Source organism: Xyrauchen texanus, chromosome 33, assembly GCF_025860055.1.
Source record: "Xyrauchen texanus isolate HMW12.3.18 chromosome 33, RBS_HiC_50CHRs, whole genome shotgun sequence".
NCBI lineage: Eukaryota > Metazoa > Chordata > Actinopteri > Cypriniformes > Catostomidae > Xyrauchen > Xyrauchen texanus.
The window spans coordinates 35,153,169-35,171,397 of NC_068308.1; the positions used below are offsets into that span (position 1 = coordinate 35,153,169).

At 37.4% G+C, this 18,229-nt stretch overlaps 1 protein-coding gene across 1 annotated transcript in view; it reads left to right on the forward strand.

The window, feature by feature from the left end:
- LOC127626438 (cadherin-18-like) overlaps window positions 1-18,229 on the forward strand; it is a 139,809-nt gene that overhangs the window by 13,522 nt on the left and 108,058 nt on the right. Inside the window, exon 2 of the mRNA XM_052102208.1 lies at window positions 12,612-13,264. Coding sequence (XP_051958168.1) covers window positions 13,022-13,264 — 243 coding nt within the window. The 5' untranslated portion in view covers window positions 12,612-13,021. The remainder of the gene's footprint in view (window positions 1-12,611; window positions 13,265-18,229) is intronic.

Genomic DNA, 18,229 nt, shown 5'->3' on the forward strand with positions numbered 1-18,229 from the left:
TCCAAAATGGCTATAGACATACCAGAAGAGAGAAAAGATGGATAAAAGAGAGTCAAGTGAGTGAACTACCCCTTTAAGTTCTCTTCTGAAACTCTAGAGGAGACACATGTGAGATTGCTAGCATCTGTTTCTCTGGATAAAAATCTGAAGCTGGAGACTTAAGCAAAACAATAAAGTAGGATCTTCTCACTTTTAACCGCATTCCGATATCAAAACTGTAATTTTCCGCAGGTGCTGTGCGATCGTTCCTGACACAACAAGCAGGCAACCAGAAAACATCATCTCTGAGTCGCCCTCGCACCTTCAGCTGCTAAAGAATAGTGAAAATTGGCTCGCAACACTGAATGAATATGCATGAGAGTTTAGAGGGACTTGTTTGCATTGTAATTGCGGCGGTATGAGTGTAATTTTAGCCTGTCTGTGACTGTGTGCGAGCACTTTCATGGGTGAGTGTCTGATCTTTCCAAACTTTTATTTATATTTCATGAAAACATAAGAGAGGCTGGCAGAATTTTGGCAGTCATGTACACGCATTAGTTGAGCATTCAGAAAAAACATTCAGGGAACACAGAAAGCAAACATGTATGACACCTTTCTCGCCTCTTTATTTAGTGTCGTGTAATGACAGTACACTGCTTTGGGTTTAAGCTGGTCACACACACTCAATTAGACAAAGTAAGAGATGAAATATCCACTTTGTGGTGCTAAAATCAAGTTAAATGTTCCCCCAAACAGATGAGGTTTTTAAGTTAAATGCTCTATAGAGTTTTAATTCAACAAAACCTACCTTCCTACCCTAAACCTTAGACTTAAACCTAACCGATAGTGTCATAAAAATCAAATGTGACATGGAAAAACTCAATTGCTGCAGCAACTACGTCATTTTGTTGTGATTCTATGACACTTTTGGTTCACATGCCGACTCTTCAGGACTTGTACTATGTTCTTTTTCATTCCAAGAAACTTGAAAATTCTCTCCATTGTCACATCGAAAAAGTTCGGAAACTGAAAACGAGTTTTCAAACAAAAGTAGACTATTGTGAACGTGGCCTGAATGTATGAATTCATTTTATATAAACCACATTTTATGTGAATGAAATTTAAGTCATTATTCACTCTCAAATCAAATCATAGATGAGCTGAGTATGTGGCGGATATGTAAACACTATGGCGCTGGTTGGACGTTAGACAAGCAAGAACCAATGATGTTTGATGTTACTGATGTCTAACCTGTGCCATAGTCATTAGGGTGAGTACATAATAACAGAATTTTCATTTATCTGTGACTAGTTAAGCCTGGTTTATACTCGACACAGCAACTGTTCATGAGGGTTTTCATGCACAATGTGATGTCATCACTGCATTCGCCTGGCTTCTGCAAAGCTCCTGTTTCACACGGCCATGCACATGGCATTTTTTTTTTTTTACTTTTCATGTAGTGTGCACTAGGGCTGAGCAATATGTAAAAAATATATAATAATTGCCTTAAAAAATATTGAGATATCCGATTATATGAACAGTTCAGATGAAAGAAATAGAGAAAAATGAGTGAAAACTCTTTGCATGCGCCTGCTACACGAGAACTGTTCCAGCTCGCGCTGCACGCCTCTGAACAAACAGCGAATCAGACACAAGCAGTAGTATGTTTCCATCCAAATTGTGGATTTAATTTATTTAAAAAATCAGAATATCGCAAAAAACATTGTGCAGGTAAAGCCACGTTTCCATCCCTTGCATTCAAAAGAACAAAATTGTCACTTCTGGGGAAATTGTAGTGACTGTGTGTGTCTCTTTTTAATAAAACAGACAAAACAATTTAATAACTCATTTCATGACTGGACTGCACGTCATACAGTTCTGGGAGTGTGTTCCACCATCATGACTTTGCGATGTGGATCTATAAGATATTCTTTAAAAGTATCAATAGACCTTCGGGAAAAGTGCAAGTTTGTATTTAACTTATTTGCTCTTCAAACTCTATGCAGGCTTTGGATTTTTAAGGCAACAATTCAGATGCGATGATTCATCCAGTTATTGAATTATTCAGTCACCTGTTTGTTTAATGTGCATCTTATATTCCTGTTCAATTCAATAGGAGTGTATTCTGTAAATGTGTTTCCATCATAGTTTATGTGCATTTATTCTTATAAAATAAAAAATGTATCCACTGCAAGCGAGAGTATATGTTTTCCATGTGCATTTTGCAGATTTTATTCACATCTTGGTGTTTCCATCCAGCAGATTTTATGCAGTATCCTAAAACACGTTGTGGCAGTGCGGAGGGCGGGGCCGGGTCGTGATCCTACACACCCGGTCCCGTATTAGGCTAATCAAGCCTCCCGAGAGGGATAAAGGTCGACTGCAGAGGATCGTGCGGGAGAGGGAGATAGTTTACGGACATGTCCGTCATGTGTGTGTTTGTCTTTTGTTTGAGTTTAAAATTAAACTATTATTTGTATCGTAAACTGAAACAAAAGACCCGGCCCCGCCCTCCGCCCTGCCACACGTTTAAAAAAGCGTTGATGGAAACACAGCTATTGACGGCTTTTCTTTTATCCGTTTTTAAAAATATAATAAAGTGTGTTTCTTCAAGTGCATGTCTTTGTGACTAACACCATTTCTTGTCATGTGTCTCTCTGAGACGTCTTGTAGCAGGTCGCCCGCATGTTGCGGGTAACAGTGTTGGGTTACTCTAAAAAAGTAATGAATTACTAACTACTAATTACATCTTCTACAGTGTAATTATATTCCTGTACTAATGACTTAATGTCTGAAAAGTAATTGCATTACTTATTACTAATTACTTTCTAAAACTCTTATCAAGGATAGACATGAAATTGTTCTTTTAATTCTTTCAAATAAATCATATAAATTCAAATAAATTGTTCATGAACTGGCCAAAGAATTTAAAGGGGTAGTGTTAAATTAGAAAACATATATTTGAACTTTAGATGTTACATTTCAATTGTAAATAGAAGCCTTTATTTATGGAAGCCTTTATTTTGATCACACATTATACATACATTTTTGCATATATACAGTGAAATGTATTTGTTTTCCACATATCCCAGCTAAGCTGGGGTCAGAGTGCAGGGTCAGCCATGATACGGCACCCCTGGAGCAGATGGGGTCAAGGGCCTTGCTCAAGGAAGGGCCCAACAGTGGCATCTTGGCGGTGCTGGGGCTTGAACCCACGATCTTCTGGTCAGTAACCCAGAATTGTAGTCTATAAAGTATTTAACATAATTACATCAGAAGTAACTGTAATTAAATTACTGAAAAATTAAGAGTAGTTCCTTTACTTTTTTCAATGAAAAAGTAATTTACAGTAATTAATTACTTAGTAATGCATTACACCCAACACTGGCGGGTAGATGAGCAAAATATCCCATGCATGAGATACATTGGGATGAGGAGCTCGCAAACTGGATTCAGCCTCCTTGCATTTGGCGGGTGGCGGGTGCTAGTTTCGCACCCTGGTCACTGCTTAATATATTTACCGACTTCCCAGATCCATGGTTTTGCATTTCCTGATATTGTCGAACATGTCTGTTCAGAATCGGCATTGGGATCTTTGTAAGACCTCGTCGATATCATCCTATCCTCCAGCCCTAGTGTGCAATTCTTCAATCCCACTGGATGAATACGAGGAAAGGTGCAGGGCAGATGTGTGAAGAGTTAAACTACTTCAAATAAAAGGACAACGTTTTCATAGTGAAATTACTTGTTGCAGCTCCTTAGTTGTTCTTGTGTTGAAAGACAATCAAGCCTATTAATCCACTACCTTTTGTTCACTGAATAAAAAGGTCTAAACAATACATTAAGTGGTGGGTGGGGCCGGGTTGTGATTCCGCGCACCCGCCCCCTAATCAGGCTAATTAGCCCTCGAGAAGTCATGTATGTGTGTTTAAATGTAAAGTTCATAAAGTTCAAATATTTTAGATGTCAAAGTTTTAATACTGAACAGGCTCTAAAATATAAAACTAATATCTTAACAGTAAACTTAGTGTTTGAGTTTAGCCACAGACAGTGTAAAAAGCCTATAAATAGTTCTTTATGAAAGTTTGCGTTTTGTTTGCCTCTTTCATATGACCAGCGACATTTATTATCATACCTGCCTTGGTGTGTGCATCCTCGTTTCCTCACTCCTACGTCCTAGAGCCTATGACCCAGACACTGGACGAATCAATTCTCTAAATGCACTATGAGAAGGTGAGGACCGAGGATGGATGAAGCTTCCCAAGGATGCTTGAGCGAGGAAGCACTTTTTGGCTGAAGCACCTGACACACGCACAAATTCTCCTCCCCCTTCATATCTGACACAACAGTTTTAATTCATATTTCACCTTTGTGGTTTAAATCAACCACAGTTGTCAAATACTTTAACAGTGCATCTTGAATTATTAGGTTTTATTATGAAAATATTAATGAATCAGCTAGGAAGCGAGGAAAGGAAATAAGGAAAGGAAGATGCACAATTTAAGAAATGAGAAGCACCCTTGGTATATGTAAAGTTCAGCAAAGCACTTCTTCACTATTGTTTCTTGCTGGATTAGCTGATATTTTCTCTGCACTGCCACCTGTCATTTGGAGAAGAGCGCAACTGCGATGTACGTCAAGGATAAATGTCTCGAAATGCTGAGATCAGCGCACACAAGACACGTTGCGGTGCCAGGTTAAAGTATAAACAAGGCTATATTCAGGCAATCCACAGACTAGTCAACAATATGTAGTTCTGTCATTAGACAGGAATATATTGTATTGAATTGCAACATATTGCAGATAAGATAACACTCTAAAAATGATGTGAACATATTAAAACGCACATGCCGAATAGAAATTATAGACAATGTACAAGTTTTATCAGGGTAGCAATTTTTTCACCATTATATCTATTATACAGTATCTTTGTCTATAACAATATAGACCGATTATCATTCCATACCGCAATGTGTTCTACTTAGTTGCTATTATTAGTGTCCTCTTTCTATCTTTTTTGTCTCTCTTTTGCCCTGGGTTGTTTGACCCACTGTTTCCCCATCTCTCCTTCGGTAGTTTGATATCAGCAGAGGGTCCACACGAGAAATCACAGCAGGCCATGAAAATACTCGCTTCAGGCAACACAAGACCTCATTCTCTTTTTGCTATATCATTTCTATGCTCTAATGTTATCATCCCCCTGTACTTTGTCTTACTTTATCTTTTTCTGTGGTATGTCAGTTGTCTCGGATAGGTTTTATTGTCTTTGTCTGTGATTCCCAACAATGCTCCATTGTGTGTATCTTCAATTATGAGCACTTTTATCTCCCAGAGGTTGGTTTTGATAAAATATTTTAAAATGAAGCATCATTTTTTCCTCATTTTTGTTGTTAAGGTCACATTAAAACTGTGATGACAACTTTTTACCATGCTTTCATCGTGTTTTTTTTATAATTTATATATATATATTTACCACTATTATACATAAATTAGATTTTTTTACCCTTGTCCTAGATCCATACACTTCATCTTAAAATATGAAACTTAATTATAAAATATTACATTTTTAAAACTACCTCAAGATGAATTTTGTTTTGGGAACATTATTGTTCCATTTAATTTACATTTATGCATTTGGCAGACACTTTTATCCAAAGCGACTTATTACAGGGATAATCCCCCGGAGCAACCTGGAGTTAAGTGCCTTACTCAAGGACACAATGGTGGTGGCAGTGGGGGATCGAACTAGTGACCTTCTGAATAACAGTTATGTGCTTTAGCCCACTACACCACCACCACTCCCGGTGTTCCCAAATGGCCTACTACATACTTTTAAAGTTACATTTATAAAGTCTGTTTTATTCCTCTGGGAAAAACATTAAATACAAATTAAATTAAATTTTGTCTCCTAATGGGTACAAATGTCAATCCAAACCAAGAGTGAATCCAAAACTACCCCAGTGACGGCCTTGAACAGTACCCTTATTTTTAGGAGAGTGTTGTCTAAAATTATTTATATTAGTTTTTACAGAAACTACGACAATTGTGGTGTGTAATTTCCACCACACAAATTATTTTTCTACTAATAGTCCAATCATGTTTAAATAGTTATTTCCACCACATAATGTTATTTATTGATTTATGCATTTTTTTCTCCCTTTTTTCTCCCCAATTTGGAATGCCCAATTCCCAGTGTGCTCTGAGTCCTCATGGTGGTGTGGAGGACGAATCTCAGTTTCCCCCACGTCTGAGACCGTCAATCCGTGCATCTTATCACGTGGCTTGTTGAGCTTGTTACCGCGGAGACATAGTGAGTGTGGAGGCTTCACATTATTCTCTGCGGCATCCACGCCCAACTCACCATGCACCCCACCGAGAGCGAACCACATAATAGCGACCACGAGGAGGTAACCCCATGTGACTCTACCCTCCCTAGCAACCCGGCCAATTTGGTTGCTTAGGAGACCTGGCTGGAGTCACTCAGCATGCCCTGGGATTCGATTTCCAGGGGTGGTAATCAGCATCTTTACTCGCTGAGCTACCCAGGCCCCCCACCACAGAATGTTATTAAACACAATGCATAAATTGAAATTAGTTGGAAATGACATTGTTTGGCCACCATGAGTAGCATTTCCACTTGAGCATGGTTTGGCATGGTTAGCTAATATTGCTTAAAGGAATGTTCCAGGTTCAATACAAGTTAAGCTCAATCAACAGCATTTCTTGCATAATGTTAATTACCATTGAAAATTATTTAAAAAATCGAGGTTACTGGGGGCCAATTTTTGGAGGGTTTAATGGCAGAAATGTAAAGATTATAATTTTATGAAAACACTTACACTAATTCTTCTGTTAAAAGTTGTTTGAGCTGTAAAGTTGCTTAAATTGTCACTTTTTACAGCCGTTAAAGGGTTTTAGGCTTTATTGACATTACATCGTCATGGTAGCGAAGTTGTAAAACTGGCTATAACTTTACACAGAAAAGGTTAGTAACTGATTTTATCACACTAAAATCATTTTAACCACGTTTTGTGGTTATACTTTTGAAAAAGTGAGTATTTTAATGTGAAAAAATTGGCCCCCATTCACTTCCATTGTAAGTGCTTCACTGGAACCTCAATGTTTGCTTTTTTCAAAGAAAAGGAGGAAGGAGTTGAAATTTTGTGGTAATTATCATTATGCCACAAATGCTTTCGATAGAGCTTAACTTGTATTGAACCCAGAACATTTCTTTAACTTTGCTCAACCATGTTGGTGAAATGGCTTTAGCATGTGTCAACGCCAAGGTAATTTTTTTGTTTCTAGGTAGCTGGCAAAGTTCCCTATGGTGAGGTAAAACAATTAATAAAAATAGAGTATGTTTGGTGGATCTTCATGATTTTAACTAGCATAGTAGTATATTATTTCTACACACATTTTTCATCAGGAAGGTAGATTACACTAGATAGCTCATTAAATCTCAAATAATATACCATAATATTATTCAATGATAATATTTTGTCAATAAATGTCCTTGTAACAGTTAAAGGCTGAACAGTCAATGTACATTTTAAAATCAAACTCAACCAACATAAACACACATATGCATCTCTCTCTCGAACTGGCATCTCCGAGCCCCCCCTTATCTCGCACTCCCGCTGATCATCTGATTAAGCGCCGGCTGTGCACCCTCATGGCCCGGCCACGCCCTCCTCCTCATCACAGTCCTTCTTAGCTAGGTTAGGAACTTTGACATTTCTGTGCATTTGAGTCCTTTGGCATACACAACCCCTCAGCAAATGATGGTAAATCTCTCGCCTTTTTCTTGTTGCTTTCCCTTTTGCGACAGAGGACATGACTTCCATGTGCTTTAGCAGAGTAAAAACCAGTGAAAACAAAAAATCATCCACCATAATGTATTCACTCAAATGTTTGCTTCTCACGCTGTCGCCAACTGACTTATTTGTTACACTACGTATATTATAGGGTCACAGTGAAAAAAAAAACGGAATTGTGCCAACTGGCCCGGATTGGCACCGAATGGCTCCCATTCAGCCCAATTATAGTGGAAAATCAGATTATGTTTTAAGGGAGATTCGTCTTGAGTTCACACTGCCAAAAATGCCCATAGTTAAAGAAACATCCCATTATTATTAGTTTTTCTAATGTAAATATAATGTTCTAATAATTATATTTAACATTGCTGCTGTGCTGTAAATAATACAGATTTAGGAGCAGAAGTCAATGCTGATATTTTAAACCTAAACCATTATGATGTGAAATCTGTAGCCTGCTGTTCTTCGATCATACAATAAAGAAACTCACAACGGTGTGTGAATATATCGCTATTGGAGACCAGCTGCCATTGATTGAACACAGCTGTGAGCCAGAAGCTATGGACAGAGAGGGGGTGGGGGGTAAATGGAAGGGGTGTTTTAATTATAATCAGGAACACAATCATAACATCAACACTCTGATTGAAGAGCAACTCTCTCTCTCAAATCCAGTGTAAAGCCTAATATCCCTCTGCACCGCCTCAACAGATTCATTCAGAGTCATTGACGACCATAACCATCTTTTTATATATATATATATTTTTATTTGCATGTTTAAAAATCCATAAATGGGAATTATATTTACTAAAATGCAATCAAGCTATAGAATAAAGGCAACAATACCTTACAAATTAAATATGAATTTCAATAATGTCCTTATAGCATTGTAAAACAGCAGTTCTCCCCAACTAAGTGTTACCCTAAATGTTAAACCTGAACCTATCCAACAGTGTCGTAAAAAGCAAATGTGAGAGAAAAAAAACACAATTGCGTAATTGTATGGTGCCTCTCTGACACTTTTGACTCATTTGCCTACTCTCGTGTTTTTAGGATTCGTTGCATGGCAAATTTGATTGTGCTTGAACAAACTTGTAAATGTAGTTGGTTGTGTACAGTATGCAAATGTTTTAGTGTTTCACCTTACAAGTCATGCACTATAGTAAAAGTGTTTAGATGTCATAAGATAGCTGTGGCAGGGCGGAGGGCGGGGCCGGGTCGTGATCCTTCACACCCGGTCCCGTATTAGGGATAAAGGTCGACTGCAGAGTATCGTGGGGGAGAGAGAGATCGTTTACGGTCCGTAAACGATCTCTCTCTCCCGCACAATCCCCTGCAGTCGACCTTTATCCCTCACGGAGGCTTAAGTAGCCTAATACAGGACCGGGTGTGTAGGATCACGACCCGGCCCCGCCCTCCGCCCTGCCACATTAGCATTGTGTGAGGAACAGGGCAAAAAGCAATTGTTGATGAACTGATTATCTGCCATTTTCTTTGTGATTTGTGTGAAAGGCAATAAAAGGCATTGTTGTAGTGCCTCTAGTTTTCATTTCACCAGTAAACTACTGTGATGCATACAACAAGCCACATAAAAACAGATTAATTAATTAATAAAAATGTGTCCAAATATAGGTATAGGACCTTTTTTATATATTTTGTGTGTAGTCCTTGGGTGCATGAAAACAATTGAAGGGTTTACCTCAGGTTTTAAAATGAATTATTAAGATGTGCCACCAGAATCATGTGATTGAAAATGACAAAATCCCATCCTTGAAGTGCCCATCGGCTTCAGCCTTCAATATCTGCCTTTAGTTATTTTTTGTTTGGATTGGCCCCTCTAATAAAGCCCCCTTCCCAAAGTGTCCTTCAATGGTGCAAAAATGCAACTCGGAATTTATTCAATTTATTTACAGAGTAAAATAATAAATCATTTCATGAATATAAATACATGCAATGCATGTGTGTGGACTATTTTCTATCCAACCATTTGATTGAGTTCAACGCATATGACTGTTCAGATAAAGGTGTAGTTGTGTTTGGGTTAGTTGTTTCCTCGGGTGAGATTGCTGAAATTCTTGAATTCTTGTGAGCAGTCAATCCTAACATAACTGGATTCACAGTTCTCATCTGTTGTTGGGATTTCAGTCCATTGATAGTATTATGAATTGGAAGCTTCCATGCTGCTGTTTTTGTGGCATTAGTTGAGATCAAGTGCATTCCCGAACACTGGTGTTTATTTGAAATTTATTTGGTCTTTAAAGTTGATTAAAAATGTATATAGTGACGTGAGCTGATCGGCCATGTTTGGAATACTCTTGGGAGGCTATTTCCAGTCATGACCGTGCAGCTCCTATCTACTTGAATGGCGAAATTTCCAAAACAGTTGGTCAAGATTATGATCAAAGAACAAATTTCAAATCAGCAGTCAAATCTGACAACACTAGTATCGTAAATTGTACCTCAGATTGAATTTTTTAAAATGTTTCCGGGTTGTATAGCTAATGCGCATGCACGTTATCAAGTTGATTGACAAGTGATGTCTGTATCTAAAAGGTGATTGGCTCTTTTACCTTTAAGGCGGGACTTATTTCTACATATGCTGATTGTTGGCTGCCGTTGGGGGTTCCAAATCCTCCAATTTTAATTTAATCTCTGCTAAATAGTCTCTGATTATTGCCACACAAATTAAATGATATGCATGTTGTTAACATGATTTTATTGTGATTAAATCACTTACTAACCTTTTCTGTGTAAAGTTATATCCAATTTTATAATTGCTCTTTACCAGACAAAAACACTTCATATTGACCACTGCTGTCAAGGTCCAAAGAGAGAGAGAAATGGTATAAAAATACCATAAAAGTAGTCCATATAACACATAAAAGCCCAGAAAGCCCAGAAAGCTTGCACTTGTCATATGGATTACTGTTATTATGTCTTTATACTGAATCTTTAATAGTGCTTTATAGGATTTGCCCTTTATGATGCTTGACAGCTTCTGCTTACTAAAAACTGTTATTCTATGGAATAGAGCTCCTAAAGAAATCTATTTTTATGTTCCAAGAAAAAACCCAGCATATGGGGTTTGAACAACATAAGGGTGAGAAAATGAGTGAGTAAAAGTACATTTTCCATTTTTAGGTGAACTACTCCTTTAACTGGTGGCTCATTTTTAAAACACAGACCTGACAAGACATACTCACGAGGTTCCGGTTAAGTGTCTTAAACTTGAGTCCCACCTTCATCGACGCAATGTTAGACTACTGTGCACGCTAAAAATTGTACTTTTTTAAAGCATTATGTTATTCCTGCAACAACTTAATTACTTTTTAGACAGCTGTGCATAATGGACTGCAGCCATGCAGCAACAAGGATATCAATTATTGGCGGGGACAATCCATATCTGATTATTTGGGGGGACTTGTCCTCCTCAAAGTATACTGTGGTTACGGCCCTGCATATATGTATATATACAGTATATGTTTGTATATGGCCATTTTTTTTTATCAGACATACTGTACTGTATTAGCATGAGACATTTTACTGTTTGTTTTTTACAAACTGAATGTGTCAAAGAAATTGGTGGTATATGACTACATTTCCCTATAATATACCTGTAGAATGCTCACATTTTATGATATTTCATAACATTTTCTGACCTTTTAAACTTCGTTGAGAGCTGTCAGATCACAGAAAGGGATTAGCATTTCCATGTGTGGATTCATTAAACTAAACATGCTGCTCACGTCTCTTACACCTCGACTCTATGATCTTTCACAGTTCATGATTAAATAGGCCTCAAGTCGAACCTGTTTGTCTTCTGTTTATTACCCAAGCAGAAATAAAGTACCTTATGCTTGCCTGGCTTAACACCCTCCTAGATCACCAAAAACACTTTTTCCTTGTCGAAAAATTGTAATTCAGCTTACAAAAGCAGAACTCATTCTTCCGTGTACTATATTCGAGCAGAACAGATCATCATTTTATATTAGATATGCTTTTACAGCTGTATATTAATCTCTTCTACATGCTGTTAATTTAATATGAGAAACTGTCATTGACTGCACTGTAAAAGCCACTCTGTCTTCACTCCAATCTCTGCAAATGATCGAGAATGAAGGTACTACATACTGGCAAGCCTTGTTAGACAGCAAAATATTGATTATAACTTGGTGCTAATTAGTTACAGGCTTACTGTGCCAGGCATCTTTTGTTTATGTGCCTCTGCAAGCAAATATCATAAATTACTTATTTAAATGAGTAGTTCACTTACTTTAAGAGACTTGTGTTGTTCAGACTCAATTTATTTGTGAAAAATGCGACTTTAGGCAGAACGTATGAGCTGCTCTTTTCTATGCAACTAAAAATGGAAGGTCATTTATGCTGCTAATCTACAAAAAAGTACCACTGAAGTGCAATAAAAGTAGTCTATATGACTTGAGCTCTATATTTCAATTTTGTTGAAGCCTTAAGGTGACTTTGAATGAGGAACAAACTGAACTTTAAATAATTGTTTACTGATTATCATGAAAATGTATTCTGTTCATCACAAAATTGTTGGATGGTCTCAGAAGACTTGGAATATAGCACATTTGTATGGTCTGTATGGTCCTTTGGAGCTTGACAATACAAAACACCATCCACTTTCAAAATGGCAAAACAAAAGCTCATGACAATGAGTAAATAATGAGAAAATATTCATTTTTGTTTTAACAATTATTTTACTTCACAAAGAGGCACAATTTCCATATGATAATGTACCAAATGTGTAATCAAATCCCTTCAAACATTAAATTGCTTGCATCTCTTATCTGTTTTCAGAAGATTCATGATGGCTGCCGCTGGCTTCTCACAACATTTTTGCATCTGGGCTTGAATGCAGCTGCGTTCCACTTCGAGAGCTCTTAGAGTGCATGATGTAAATGCATTTCTACAGCCTCTTTAAGATTAACTTCTGAAATATGAACCTCATTCAAGCTCTCTGGACCTCCGGTCCAACTTCTGATTAAATCAAGCCCCTCCAAAACACCATCAGAGGAGGGGGAATCAAGAGCAGAGGTGGCTGGTGTTTTGTGGTGGTGGAGGACGAGGAGGAGAAGGGTTTGGAAACCATCTACATCCTTTGGAATATACCATTGCTGGAATACCACTGTGTATATGGAGTATTGCAGAACCTTTGGGGATTTTCGGGATCATTTGGAATACTGGGAATTTCACGTTTGTTCGCAGTCATGAAGATGAACCCGAGCTCTTGTTTGTGTCCTGTACTTTTGTGCCTGTGTTTTCTGGAAAAGGGTTATGAGGCGAGGCATCACAGCCAGGCCAAAGTCATCTCCAGGAGCCATAATGCAACACACAACCAGACCAAGGACGGGGAAACAGAGGTCCACCATCGGCCCAAACGGGGATGGATATGGAACCAATTCTTTGTCTTAGAAGAGCACATTGGACCAGATGCACAATATGTAGGAAAGGTATGAGAATATTTGCTCGTGAAATTTCCTAGTGAGATTTTACTGTTATATTACAGACTTGGTTTAGGGTTTTTTCAAAATCCCTAAACCAAGACCAACATTTTGGACTGTAGCTCATCCTAGAGCTTTCAAGCTATATCCACCCAACTTGCACAGTCCTTCAGCATGTTCTGACTAGAATTTATATGTTTGTTTTTTTTATTCTAAATGTTCGGTTTTCCCGTAGCAGACAATCAGAACTTGAAGGCCACGTACACACTGCAGCTAAATACGGTTGTCAGTTCACCTTGAAGTGCATAATCCTGTTCCTTACACACACAGTTCGGTAATTAACAGCACAACCGTATGTGACTAACACATTCTACAACCAAATTAACTCTCAGGTAATATTCAGGTAGTGACAACCTCATTTTCATTAATTCCACATAGTGTGGATTTAAGCTGGTAGCTGTGTTTTGTAACACGGTAGCTGGTTTCTAGATGGTCATTCGCTGGTCAACCAGCCACCACGTTTCAACAACCAGCATAACATCTACTGTTAATTAATTGGTAACTGGTTTGTTGCTGGTCCAAGATGGTCTACAAGCTTTTGATCAGATTTCAGTAGAGTTTGAAACAATAATGCTCTCTATAATAAGAATGTCTCTTCCTCTGACTAGCAATAACAAGCAGTAAATCATGGTTCAATGATTTGACAAAAACTAAAGCCCATTGGGACCTACCAAACCCTACCAAATCTGTTTTAATATAAAAAAAATTACAAAAATAATACAGGTAGGAAAACGGCATTCATCAAGCCATTTCAAGGTGTCTCGAAATACCATTTTAACAGAAGTCTTTAATGGAATTCTAACATATTTTAGAACCTCATGTTCAGCATAAATTTCTAAATCAAGTAGTGACCCTTTGGTCTTATTCCTTCACTCATCTGTAACCGTTGGCCTTGATCGATAAGTTCTTTGCATGGAGTTAGCTTAGCACAGCAAAACTGTGCTCAGAACTGCAGCTTGACTTATTGGTTTAGGTCTGAGATTTGACAGCTTTCGTCATTTTGGAAAGACTCATGACTGTTCACTGTATTTGCCTCACAGGCTAGTCGATCTTGTAAAACATGAATTTTGTCTCCATGCCAACTAGTAAATAGAGCAATGAATCTATTAGCATCTTGATAAGTCAGTCCAGAGGCAATGTTCTGAATCAATGCTTGAACATTTTTGGATATATATTCCTTGGTGAATGGTAAAGGTTAACTTCTGTAATTATATAATTTACATGCAGGGTGAACTTCATGAATGTTTGCTTCTTAATACTGATGAATTACTACAGAAATCAGAACATCAACTCAACTCAAAAGCAATGCTGGTGAGGATTGGATCAGGACGACTGACCCAGATCCTTTTAGTGAGGACAACAAGGTTATTTAAATTATTATTATTATTATTATATATATTTTTTTAAATATGGCTGTCAATCAGTTCCTTTTTTTTTTAAATCAAATTAATAACATGCTTTGCCAAATAATCATTTGAATTAATCATAATTAATCTCATATATACATTTTGAATGAGAAAGGCACTTTAATAAGAATAATTCAATATCTAATAAATTATTAGTAATATTTAAATAATTACGCAAAATATTTAAATATTTATATTTAAATACGCAAAAACGTATTCTGTGTGAACAGCCCCTAAGGCTAGTGTATAATTCGTGCTGTTTCATCTCGGGCACGGTAAAGTGCTTAGCCTTTCAAAAGTATACTCTTTTGACCGCTAGCCCATGCAGATGCGTTCAACGCATACTCACTACATCTGCTTTTATTAATACTCTTTTAGTAGTCAACTGCAGGCACATGTGCTGACATTGTGCACAGACGTGGACCAGAAAAATCTGTCTGGGCAAAGACAGTCCGCACGTGAGGTGGAAGTGCCTAAATTTGACAAAAATTACGAAAAGAGTGTCACACGGAAAACCGAAGTGTACTTTGGCATTTCCACTGTTATAGTAAACTCTCTCCATATAAATCTGTTATAATGATCAGACTTTGAAAATATTATCAAAAAATAAATAAAAAGAATCTAATATATGGAAAATACAACACTCTGACTCTATTTGTGTATTTGTGCAAGATCCAACATTTCAGTAGGAAATAAGAAACACTGTCACTTTAAAACCTGTCCTTGAGATGTCCTGTGGCTGAAAAGCAGCTTTGCTCTTTATAAATTGATTCAATAAAGGTTTTTAAACAGCTACTGTGAGACTGTTAGCGGGGGGCACTGCTCTATCCCAGTGTCACCCTTTTATTCTCTTTATGTATCCTTTTTTCTCTCTCTGAAGCTCAGATCGATTCAGCTGGTCATCTCCACGTGCTTTACCATCTCTTTACTGAACGCTACACAATGACACCACAGGGAGCTGGTTAAGTTGTCTGTGTGCAGACTTTCTTCTCTTATTTACAGAAGTATGGAAATGTGTGGTGGCCGATCATTATTCAGGGTACTCAAGCGTAGACTAATGCATGAAAACAGAGACAGTCAGAGTGAGAAGGGGAAAGAAAGACAGGGACAGGACATTGCAGGAAGAAAATACAGTATTATTGCTCAGAGGTTGCTTATTCATAGAGAAGTCAAGAGACTGTTTCATTTAAGCATTTTTTTTATCAGATGTTTCTCACAAAATTCCTCATGTGAAGTAAAACTAGACACAAATGAGTCAGTTGTTTGTATACAGCAGAAGTACAGTGGTACAAAAAGAACATGAACCATATACAGTAGTGCTGATCATTTGGATATTGGAAGAATTTGATGAGAAATTATCAGTTAATATTAAGATCACTGATTTTTGAGTTCAGACTTTTGAAATGTGGAAAATCTGAGCACTGTTTTTTACATCTAATTTAAAACTTTTTGGGAGATGTGTGTCTTTTTTAAGTAAAAGTAGGATAGTTAAAGGAATATTTATTTTTGGGTGAGCTAATCATTTCAAAAAGTCTCCATTTGTTCTCAAAGTATAGGGATAGTTCAACCAAAAATATATTTCTCTCATCATTTACTCAACCTAATGCTATCCAAGATGTGTATGACTTACTTTCTTCTGCTGAACAAAAGCAAAGATTTTTTGAAGAAAATTTCAACTCTGCATCATTTCATGATGCAAGTGAATGGGCATCACAATTTGAAATCTCCAAAAAGCACATAAAGGCAGCATAAAAGTAATCCATATGACTCTAGTGGTTCAATCAATGTCTTCAGAAGCGTTATGATAGGTGTGGGTGAGAAACTGTGGCAGGGCGGAGGGCGGGGCCGGATTGTGATCCTACGCACCCAGTCCCATATTAGGCTAATCAAGCCTCCGAGTATAAAGGTCGACTGCAGGGTGTCGTGCGGGAGAGAGAGATCGTTTACGGACATGTCCGCCCTGCCACAGAAACATATCAATATTTAAATCCTTTTTTACTATAAATTATCCTCCCTGACCAATAGGTGGCGATATGCATGAAACAATGTTAGGGTATTGCCAAAAACTACTAATGTGAAAGTAAAAGTGGAGATTTATTGCAAACAAATTACTTAAATATTGATCTGTTTCTCACCCACACCTATCATATCGATCCAGAGGATATGGATTTAACCACTGGATCCATATGGATTATGTTTATTCTGCCTTTATGTGCTTTTGGAGCTTTAAAGTTTTGGTCACCATTCACTTGCATTGTATGGACCAACAATTTTTTAATTATTTTAAAAATATGAATTGGTGTTCAGCAGAAGAAAGAAATTCTTGCTCATCTAGGATGGCATGAGGGTGAGTAAATAATGAGAGAATCTTCACTTTTGGGTGAACTAACCCTTTAAACTCATCGCTTTCCAGAAGAAACAATTGAGATATAAAGAGACCTATTCTGTGTATTGTATGTCTTATTTATTTATTTTTGTATTGTCTGTAAACTGTAATGAATTGAATTGAGATTAATAATAATAATAATAAGTATTTGCATCCTATGAGGATTAAACAGAATCCCTTTTCAATGAAATATGGATGACAGAACAAAGTAAATGTGAATTATACCTTCCTGAGCCTTTATATTGATTGAAAATACCCTGTCTGTTCAAACAAATAAAACACTGACAGTACCAAGCCTTTAAAATGCTTGAGTGAACTTTAAAACCACAGACAGGGTAGAAAACATTATTTTAGTGTGGCCTGACATGGTTGCTGAAGTGCTACAATATATTAACCAGACAGCACCAATTGAAATAGCATTAGCCTACTTTAAAATAGAGCCTTATCAGGTTGCTAATTGCGTTAAATAATAAATGCGTTTTGGCCACCTTTATAGGCACATCTGCACGACTGGCTCTGTAGAGCACTGATTGGCTAACTCACTACACCGGGTTAGATTAAGATGCCCCCTCTACCTACCGCCAAGCTGTGTACTCAAAAAAATTTTGAGTGTACAAAGTCAACAAAATATGCTAATCCGCAACGATAAAATGCCATAAAGAGCAAGCTGTTATGAGGGATTTCATTTGACATGCTTGTGCAAAAGGCAAGGTCCCAAGATCAATGGAGTGGCTAACTCCCTCATATTTTTACTGCACCTCTATCACAGGGGGTGGGTTAGGGTTACAATATGGCCATGATGCAAAATGACCCTTAATTAGATCGATAAAGAGTCGAGACAATTAATCCTCCAGCCCCTTCATTTGTGCTTGTGTGTTTGTTCTGAGTCTTTGTTTAATTAAAACTTGCAGACGCTTGCTATAGTCCAGGAAAGGCTCCCGTGAGGGATCACAAACTCTTTAAGATGACAGACTCTGCATTCATACTGATTTTTATTTGTAGTTGTGTGGCTGAGAAATGGGGTTTGCTGTACTGGTGGCATCCTTATCTTCAAATATAACTAGTTTTGTCAGTTTTTAGGGGTCAAAGTACAACATGATTAGAGTAATCACCTCATCAACG